The 9,896-nt window shown below is 48.3% G+C and overlaps 2 protein-coding genes across 3 annotated transcripts; one reads left to right on the forward strand and one right to left on the reverse strand.

Moving 5' to 3' along the window:
- Nucleotides 1-30: 30 nt before the first annotated feature.
- On the reverse strand, nt 31-5,065 carry ngly1 (N-glycanase 1). The gene is made up of 12 exons (XM_037474904.2): nt 4,830-5,065; nt 3,978-4,092; nt 3,661-3,900; nt 3,247-3,409; nt 2,912-3,131; nt 2,558-2,679; nt 2,070-2,215; nt 1,659-1,769; nt 1,371-1,556; nt 1,094-1,279; nt 825-1,002; nt 31-730 (listed from the first exon to the last, which is right to left on the reverse strand). The coding sequence occupies exons 1-12, from the start codon at nt 4,928-4,930 to the stop codon at nt 555-557; spliced, it is 1,944 nt and encodes a 647-aa protein (XP_037330801.2). The 5' UTR covers nt 4,931-5,065; the 3' UTR covers nt 31-554.
- A 71-nt stretch (nt 5,066-5,136) lies between these two features.
- oxsm (3-oxoacyl-ACP synthase, mitochondrial) lies at nt 5,137-9,312 on the forward strand. Of its 2 annotated transcripts, XR_005120510.2 has the most exons (3): nt 5,137-6,340; nt 6,502-7,018; nt 7,332-9,312. XR_005120510.2 is itself a non-coding variant. In XM_037474901.2 (2 exons), the coding sequence occupies exons 1-2, from the start codon at nt 5,361-5,363 to the stop codon at nt 6,902-6,904; spliced, it is 1,383 nt and encodes a 460-aa protein (XP_037330798.2). In that variant the 5' UTR covers nt 5,137-5,360; the 3' UTR covers nt 6,905-9,312. The 2 variants fall into 2 exon arrangements, 1 of the variants encoding a protein (XP_037330798.2); XM_037474901.2 differs by having other exon boundaries at nt 6,502-9,312.
- The last annotated feature ends 584 nt before the right edge of the window (nt 9,313-9,896 follow it).

Consider the following 9,896-nt stretch of genomic DNA (forward strand, 5'->3'; position numbering starts at 1 on the left):
TAAACGTAATGAACACACCACCCCAGCGACTACCAGACTGAAAAAATATCTTTATTATGCTTGCACCACTATATATTTCCTAACGTTCAGGGCCCGTTCTCCCCACTTACTACTCTTCAACAGGCATGAGAGGTGTAAAAGATTCAATGGCCAAATATTAAATGACAAACTAAACCAACTAAATTCACAGATGCAGGAGAACTGGTTCAACCTGCGCTTATAAGGGCATCGACGTTTTGGTCTCCATGCATCACAAATTACAGACACATTCGCAGTGGCGGAAAATGTTACAAGAAAAGAACCTTTTTAAAGTTTAAAAACCTTTACATGTTTATTTTACACTGTGTGTCTCCTACGTTTATTTGGTCATCCCTCAAATTAAATGTTTAAAATATTTGTACAGAATGAACATCAATTAGATCATGCATATTCAATCATCCTAGAGGTCTGATACATATTTAAATATTGCACTGATTTGTCATCATACAAAACTGTCATCCAGTAATTTAGTGATAAGCTCGCCAACCCTGAAATAAAACAAAAAACAACAACTGTTAAGCGTCTTCCAAATGGACGAGGATCTCAAATGAGCACTCCTCCGTCTCCTTCAAGCTGCGTCTGAAGAGCTGGGAGTGCTGCCACGACGTCTCCCCCTCTCCACCGCCGAGGCTCGCCGCAACAATGAACTCCGAGGAGCCGCCGAGGCTCTGGAATGACTGCGGCTTCCCATCTGCCAGGGTCAAACGCGCCAGAGGAAATCATTAGGAGGGGACATCACGTCGCACGTTGTGTTCAAATCCGGATGTCTATCACGGGGACCATACCTCCGGGGAACTCCGTGGTACTCGGGCCTGCCTGCAGGTGCCAGCAGACTTCCCCGGAGTGGAAGGTCTGGCTGCTGGCCGTGACCGAGACGGACTTTATCTTCAGTGCAGCCGAGGAAAAGTCAAACTTCCAGCTAATTTTTCCCACAGAGGAGCCTTGTGTTCGAGCGATGTACACCTGAGGGAAGAAATACAATTTCCGTTGGATCCCATAGCGCGCTCTTCCCGTTTCACAAACCAATGTACAAACAAACAAACAACAAACGTACCATCTGCCAGTCGTCCTCCACCTTCCTGAAGACAGACTCCTTCTTCCACGCACACTGATCCCAGCTCTGCATGACCTCGCAGTTGTTGGACACTCGACAGTACTGGTCTTTGGTGGCGCTGTAGCGCACATGCAGCAACCGGCCACTCTTCTCCTGCTCAGTGGGAGTGAACACATAACCTGTAGCCTGAAAGAAACACACACCTGGTAAAATATTGATTCGCATTAAATATGCAAAGCATTATCTCAATTCTAACAACACACGTAACAAACTGTACCCGTGTGGAGGTCCCTGCATCCGCCTTCCTGGTCTCCCCCCGGGCCAGCCTCCAGGCCAGAGAGCCCGAGTTGCGTCCGCCCAGCTCCCCTGGCTTTGGTTCCTTGGGGGAGATGAACTCCACCAGCTCGACGAGCAGCCTCTCCGTCAGCTCCTTCTTCCTCTCTGGACTCAGGGGCTGCTGCCTCTTCAGCAACACGGCAGAAGAGGAAAAAAGCGCTTCATTCACTCGATCAGAATCAACAGAGCAACGGGTGGTACACACCGAGTTCAACGGGTCGAGAGCTACCGAGGCATTAAGTCCGGCAATGGTGTGCAGCAGCCAGGCCTCCTGAACTCTGGTCCTTCTCGACAAAACCTCTGGGTGCTTGCAGGAATACCTCCAGGTCACGTCCACCACCTGCATCACAAACACACCCAGGACCGTATCAAACGTGTGATCGCCCGAGGAGACCAGTACGGCCTGCACCGCAGTAAACAGTGCACAGCTCTTCCCTTACTGGCCCAAAGGATGAGCTGAGAATACAAGTTATAGAGTAAGAAAAAATATTTTCATTCCCAACAACCCCAGTGTTTTACGTCTAAAGTCAAAGGAATATTTGGCCGTTTTTAAATCAACCACAAGAAATAAAACAGGATTGATAATGATTCGTAGCAGCAGCTGTAATCAAAGTATTAATACACAGTCCATTTCTCTGACCTGGTCCTTTGAGAAAGCCAGAATGTAGGCCAGTTTCTTCCCCCAGCCAACCTCATACAGAAGAGGTTTGTCACAGCCGTTCTCACATGAGTCACAGTGCAGCCAGCGGCGCTGAGACACAGAGTAGACCTCTGTCCACACGTGGTCTGAAACGTCACAGAACCCAACGGACGTGCAATGAGCCTCTGGAGCACTTTGTGCACTTCATTAAAGCTTAAAAGAGTACGTTTTGTTATGTATTCAAATTGTGACCACCTGTTTTTAATACACTGTATGGTGTGCAATACATTTTATTATATAGGTTCAATATCCCAAAGATTTTTTACTTTAGATTAGAATTAACATCATTACCACATGATTGAATAATTGTTTGCCAATTTCTAGTTGTTATAACTGACAGTGACAACAAAGCAAACTTAACTTGCCAAAGAAGCACATGATGAATACGGTATCCATCTATGAACCCCATGTGTCAGTCCTGTACATACCAGTGCTGTCCCAGATATATCTGGCCTCCAGACCGAGGGCTCTGCAGCACAGCGTGAAGCAGTTAGCCCACTCCCCGCAGCGGCCCCTCCTGGTTTCAAGAAGCTTCTCTGGATTGTTGTACCTGGCAATAACAAGAGAGAGAAATGATTTAAAGCATCAAGTGTTCTCCAAACGTTTGTGCTTCGTTTTATTCCTACTTGCTAGCGTTTTGCAGGAAAAATGTTTCAGTGAAAGTCAGATTGAACAACAACATGAACGGTGAAAACCTCTACTTTTTCACTCAAAAGCTGATCCTGAATTCCTTTCTTTCTTGGAGTAGTAAGAACCAAGGAATGCTCCACGCGCACACGGACCTGGGGAATCTGGTGGAGAGCTGGCAGCTTTGACAGTAGTGGTTTTCCACTCGCTGGGCTCCCCAGCGGATGTCATCGGCGGTGGGACTGAGGGACCTCGAGTGCACGGTCTGGCCTCTGCATTGGCTGCAGGGCAGACAGTCCACCCAGGAGAAGAAGTCCTGCTTGAACCATCTGAGCAGCTCCAGCACAAGGAAGTCTTCCATTCCAAGTTTACATTCTGCAAAGAGGAAAGCAAGTGAGGTGGTTCCTTTGAATCGCTGTTTAATGCATATCTTCATTTGCATACAGTTCAACATACAACCGATTGTCCTGAATGACTACGGGGACTTCACCTGGATCAGCCGCTTTCGCCTCCGTCAGCTTCTGCTCCGCATCAGAGGACAGCTGCTGGTGAGGGATGTGGCTCCTGGCTTTCTGCTGCAGCTCAGGGTCTTCATAAATCATCACGTGTTGGAAGTTTGACTGGAGGGACAGGAAAAAACTCATACTGTTCTCCTGAGGGAAAGACAAGGAAATAAACATCAAGATCACACAACTGTTACACCGTGCACCCAACTATCAGTAGTAGTACTATTGTAAAGGTCCAAAGAATTGACAATTTAAGATGATGTTCCCCAATTTAAAACCCCATATCTTGTTTATGCAATTTTAAATGTTTCCCTTCAAAAGAGAACAAAGTCAGTTGAGGGATATTTAGTGTGACTGCGTCACAATGACTTTACAGCGTAACACACACATACTCTTACCAAGGACGAAGGCTCCGATGCAGGTGGTGTAACTGGCTGACCGGAGGTAGCAGCGGAGCTCTCTGGCGCCACGGACGGGGTCGACACCGAGGTCGTGGCCAAGGGTGCAACGGCCTGAGCGATAGGTTGTACGGGCTGTCCTCCACGCAGTCTCTGATCCCGCTCTGCTGCTACGGAGTCCCTGATGAGCTTCAGCTGTTCCACCGATGCAGACTTGGGGAACACCAGGTGGGTTTCAGCCTGTAAAGAGGGGAAAAAGGTCATAAGATTTACCCACGGTTCGGCTGATGAGAGATGAACTAATACTTGTCAATTACCTCCTCAAATCCCATCTCAAAAAGGCATTCCACGGCACCGTTGATGGGCAGCAGCTTGGTGGAGAATGTGGGATTGCCTATGCGGATCGACCTGTACTTTTCCTCACTGGGAGACCTGTTGGGAGGTGAGATGAAACGAGGAAGTAGAATTGTTCCTCTTGGGTTGCCACCTGTAGTAGAAGACGTTACGGGACCCCGGGTGGGGGCGTGAATCTGCGACCCCCCCCCCCCCCCGGTGATTCCTCCCACTGTCGACGGTAGTTTTAGATCCGCTTTGGCTTCGGAGCTGGACGCGGGAGGGGTTGAGTATAACCCAATCAGGGGCAGAATAGGACGTGTCTTCGCGAAATTGGATGCTGCATTGAAGACAACTCGGAAAATACGGGACAAACTCCGTCCTGTATTGATTCAAAACGGGACGCGCTATTTTTATCCTCAAATACAAGACGACTCAGTTTTTTAAGAGACGGGTGGCAACCCTACTCATACTTAAATGACATGTACCCACAAGTCGCGTGCTCGTGTATGCAAACTATTGACTGATCGTCTGCTTTACAATTGCACAGATCTGAAAACACTCAAGAAACATATGACATGGTGACTTCAGGGTGGAGGACGAATTGCCCACGAGCACCATGGCGATTGACACTTTAATTATTTCAGAATTTTACCTGCAAGGGCGTGTGCTGCCAAAGACAAATGCCTACACTTAGTAACGCTAAGTTAACGTTATGTTAGCTTTACCCGGCGGTTGGGCTGACGCTGGCACGGTTGTTAACGGTTAATGTACGAAAAAGACCAACACATCACACCTCAAACGCATCGCTGGTGTATTGCGTTTCACAACCTTACCTTAAAATGTTATCGGCATAAGTAAGTAACAACTTCGCAACGTCTAGAAAGACTTCATCTGAATTCTCACACAGTGTCGTCACTGCTGGTGACAAAGCCATTGTGGTATTTTCCGAACAAACTGAAAGTCTTTCGCCTTTCCCGGTAGGAGGACTAGCGATGAAGCTATAGTTTGGCTAGTGGATGTTTTTGGTCCTGTTTTTAGCTGACCCGCAATCGCCTGCATAGAAGTTTGCCGCCCTAAATAATGTACATAACTTTATTTTTGTTTTAACCATAAGTAAGTAAGTAGTAGTAAGTAACCGTAAGTCATTGTATTCCTGGTTAATCGTTTTATCCTAGTTTTAACAACGATGTATAGATTTTAATTTAATCCGGCGTTCATAAGGGCTACCTAAGAATCGCAGCAGACCGATCCAAGGATGTTTGTTTTTTTGTTTAGTGAATGCGATGAGTTTCCCTAACAACCCTCGGCCCAGTAAGTAACGCACTGAAGTCCGGAGGTGAGTAACGGTAGACGGATAGAACAGCATGTCGGCTCTATCCTGCTGCACTAAGCTGAGGACACGGAGCACGAGGACACTTCTCCGAAGGGCCGTGTGTGTTTGTCCGAACCAAGACTCCAGACACTGCAGCTCCGGAAAGCACAAAAGGAGGGTTGTCATAACTGGGATAGGGTTAGTGTGTCCCCTGGGCACAGGCACCGGCCTAACCTGGGACCGCCTCGTTAAAGGGCACAGCGGGATCGTTGCCCTTCACTCGGAGGACTACAAGTCCATCCCCTGCAAAGTGGCGGCACTGGTGCCCAGAGGAAGTGACCGCGGCCAGTTTGATGAGGAGAGGTTTGCATCCCGTGGAGAGATCGGCAGCATGTCCTCAGCCACCGTGATGGCCCTCGCAGCTGCCCAGCTGGCCCTGGAGGACTCGGGCTGGCGTCCCGAAACCCCCGAGGAACAGGTCAACACCGGGGTGGCTGTCGGCATGGGCATGGTCTCCCTGGACGAAATCGCTCGCACCTCCGCCGCCTTCCGAGAGAAGGGCTACAAGAAAGTCAGCCCCTTCTTCGTGCCGCGCATCCTTGTCAACATGGCTGCGGGACACATAAGCATCAGGCACAAACTGAAGGGCCCCAACCACGCGGTGTCCACGGCGTGCGCCACGGGGGCCCACGCCGTGGGAGACGCCGCCAGGTTCATCGCCCACGGGGATGCGGCCGCTATGCTCTCGGGGGGCACGGAGTCCTGCGTGGGGCCCCTGTCGGTGGCCGGCTTCGCCAGGGCCCGGGCCCTCGCCACCAGGTGGAACGACGACCCCGCGAAGGCGTCGAGGCCCTTTCACCCGGAGCGAGAGGGGTTCGTGATGGGCGAGGGGGCGGCGGTGCTCCTCCTGGAGGAGCTCGGCCACGCGGCGAGAAGAGGGGCCAGGATTTACGCCGAGATCCTGGGTTATGGACTCTCTGGAGATGCCAGTCACATCACTGCACCCACTGCGGACGGAGATGGAGCGTTCAGGTGACTCCTTTTTTTAGTCCAAAACAATGACCTGAAAGAGGGGATGTTTGTTTGTGATGCCGTTCACACCACACAGTTTATAGAATGTGATCATGAAGGTTATAAATTAATCCAATGTTTGTGGAAGAGTTTGAGTTGAACTTGGTACGCTGTCTTTACAGATGCATGTCGGCGGCCCTCAGGGACGCCGGCGTCTCGCCGGCCGACGTGACGTACGTGAACGCCCACGCCACGTCCACGCCTTTGGGAGACGCGGCGGAAAACGCCGCCATCAAGAGGCTCTTCCGGCACGCCGCCGAGAGCCTGGCCGTCTCCTCCACCAAAGGGGCCACGGGGCACCTGCTCGGGGCGGCGGGGGCCCTGGAGGCGGCCTTCGCCGCCCTGGCCTGCTACCACGGGGTCCTGCCCCCGACCCTCAACCTGGACCGGACCGAGCCGGAGTTCGATCTGAACTACGTGCCCCGCGCGGCGCAGCCGTGGGACGCCCGGGGGCGCCGCGTCGCCCTCACCAACTCGTTCGGCTTCGGCGGCACCAACGCGTCGCTCTGCATCGGCAGCGTCTGATGACACTGTTGTTTGTTGTGATCTCTTCACAGTAATCAATGAGTTTTACTAGTTTGTGTGTTCGGATGAACTGATTCCAGGAAGATGTCAGTGAATCCTTGTTTAACATTTAAGGTGAGATGTTTAGGTGACTTTGTGGATCAGTCTTCCAGCCTCTTTGGGACCTGTCTGATCAGGCTTACACACAAAAATGGTTTTCAAATTAGAACAACTCAATAATGTTGAATCTCTGGTTCAAGATCTTATATTTAATAAATTATCACATCTTTTTATGTTGAATCTTATTCGGAAAAGAAACTAGTGATTGCACTTGTAGTGCAGTAAAAAGTCAATATTTTAGCTAACCAAAGAGGCTGAAAAAGTAACTTGTGTTTTGTTGTTTCGTGAATGTACTCTTTCACTACTTTACAACTCTGATCCGAAATAGACGCAGCTCAACCGCCACCCTGAAACCGGCCCGTCTCTTTGGTCCAGCAGGTGGTGCACGTTGCTCCTGAGGAGCGTTTCCAAAGCATTCAGACGTTCAGAAGGCACTCGACCAACTAAAAAAAATAAACATGACAACATCTAACTGACTGAGGTCTTCCTCTGAGGACCTTGGAGCTTTTATAAAATATTCAAGTGTTCTCAAGAGAAGCAGCAAGAGCGAGACACAAAAGGCCTTTCAGATCCATTGGAGAGCGCAGAGAGCAAATCATCCCGTTTAAGAGGTTGTTATGAATAATCATAGAAGATAATGTATGATAATTGCCTCTTGTTTGCTTCCTGCCTCCAAGCTGTTTTATTTAAACAGGAACCAAGCGCCCTCAAAGAATGGCCAATTTGTTACAATTATGAAATAAGTGGTGCTTTAGGTGTATGCAGCTGACTTTAATAGCGTCTTAATGGAGGCGCGACCCAACAGTGGTGTCTTTTGTGATTCCTTATTGAGGCACTTTCAAAACCAAGACCTCTGGCTCCGTGCCGTCGTCCTTTTGAATTCGGAACGTTTATTTCATTTTAACGACTCGCAACGTCTAAAAACCAGCAATGGGTGCCCAGAGTAGAGGGTTAAAGAGGTCAAACAGTACCAATATATCAGGCTAGAATGCAATAAATGGTGTAAACAATCCCCCGAAGGGGGGAAAAAAGGACATGCTTCCAGGTTACTTGTGTTCAAAGACTGAACAACAGTCTTTGTGAGGGATGGCAAACACATCGTTAGCGTCTGGCCTCCCTCTGTGGTGGAGAATATATGTGTGTTTATTTAATGGAAATGTAACGAAACACAAAAGGCAACAATAACACAAAAAGGAGCATTAAATATATATATGTATGTATATAAATATATAAACAAAAAGACACAGAAAACCAGATCAATTAATTTGATTAATATGCTACAACATTCCCCTCATAAATCAAAAAATGAACACACCATTTATTACACAATTCATTAAAAAAGAATCCTGATGCTGCTAAATATTTTCATCTCACCGCCGTCTCTAACCGCGAAGAGGAGGAGAGAAAAGGGTTTGGTGATATTGTTGGTGGGCGGACACATGACATTAAAGCCTCATTAGTGGCTGCAGACGTAGTCCATTACACCACAAAAGAGCTTCTCATTGTTCTCTGAGTGTTGAGTAAAAGCTTGACATTCTTGCAAATATATATACGGATCGCACTTTACGTGTTCAAGCCTGATATTCCATGTAGGAGAGGTAATGGCCTCCTTGGCATGTCTGTTTAAGCTGCATTTAGTCAAAGTACTGCAGACACGACTTGAATTGATCTCTTTTTTTGCTCACGATATGAGGTTTGGGCCTCAGTGAAGATACTTGGAGCCAAAAGCCCCAAAAACAAGGGTAGTTTAACAGATTCGGAGGTATCTAAAGGTCAAAGCTCAAACATCAATATCCATCCAATCGATATGCGAATATAGCGTGGTTGTGTAAATATTCTGATTGACGGACTGATCAGCGAACCAACTAACACGCAGCCGTAGTATGGGCGCTTGCACGTGTCCCTCGATGAGCGATTACACCGCCCAGACGGAATTTTGGGACCAGATGATGAATCACTGTGCTGGGGAATGTCGTTCCGGACCCATTTTTAGAGATGACTTTTTATTAGCTGCTCTGGATGTCGCATCCTGCTAATGAATAAATCAATTATTCATCCATTTTTCTTTTAATTTGAAATAATCCGACATGGATGAACGAGTTGCAACAAGCGTCTCCTCTCTTTTTTCTTCTTCTCCTTTCCTTCACGTCACAAAACGAAAGGCCGCCGCCTTCACGGTGAATATTTTGGGCTTCGGGGCTTGACATCGATCTCTGTCAAACTCCGCTTTGTGACCCTTATTCACGGCGCTCGAGTCACTGTTATTCAGCAGTTTGTTACTCTGCATTATTCCCGAAACCCGGAGCTACACGCGCCAGTGATTCGTGGCATTATGGGATACATTATATCAACTGTGCCGTGACACGCTCAAGGCTCTCAAACCTTTACGTTGGTGAGTGGACATATATATATGCCCCCCCCCAAAAAAAATATTACAGCATTCCACGCGCAGGCTGGTGGATTTTGCAGCAGCTGGGCCTTCGTGATTCATGCGTGGTCCTCCTCATGTCGAGTGAGACCGTTCCACCGCACTCCGGATCCACAGTGGAGCAGAGGATCGATTCCTGTTGCTGCGAAGATGACTTTGGTTCATGTGATTCCTTCCTCTTTTTCTCTTTTTTTTTTACCCCCCCCCCTTTCTTCTTTTCTTTTACATCTCTCTGACTCCTAATTAAGGAGACATCCAAGCTGAATTATGATTGCCATGGCAACAGAGTCAGCATGCATTCCCTTTGATATCACCCTGTCCCACATGGAGCACAGCTTATCACCAGGTTCTAAAATTAGACCCCTTCTCTCTCCCAACCTCTCTCTCTCTCTCTCTCTCTCTCTCACTTTTCATTCGTCCGCTGTGGTCATTATTCAGTTCCAATGTTTTGCCTTTTGTTCCGTT

This window comes from Pungitius pungitius, chromosome 17 (assembly GCF_949316345.1).
Source record: "Pungitius pungitius chromosome 17, fPunPun2.1, whole genome shotgun sequence".
Lineage (NCBI taxonomy): Eukaryota > Metazoa > Chordata > Actinopteri > Perciformes > Gasterosteidae > Pungitius > Pungitius pungitius.

Excerpts from the sequence above, each read along its gene's own strand:
- ngly1 (XM_037474904.2), bottom strand. The coding sequence starts at position 4,930 with ATGGCTTTGTCACCAGCAGTGACGACACTGTGTGAGAATTCAGATGAA. Across the intron at positions 4,093-4,829 it reads TATGCCGATAACATTTTAAG|GTCTCCCAGTGAGGAAAAGT; the intron begins GTAAGGTTGTGA and ends ACCTCCCAACAG. Across the intron at positions 1,003-1,093 it reads TGGAGGACGACTGGCAGATG|GTGTACATCGCTCGAACACA; the intron begins GTACGTTTGTTG and ends TTCTTCCCTCAG.
- oxsm (XM_037474901.2), top strand. The coding sequence starts at position 5,361 with ATGTCGGCTCTATCCTGCTGCACTAAGCTGAGGACACGGAGCACGAGG. Across the intron at positions 6,341-6,501 it reads GACGGAGATGGAGCGTTCAG|ATGCATGTCGGCGGCCCTCA; the intron begins GTGACTCCTTTT and ends CTGTCTTTACAG.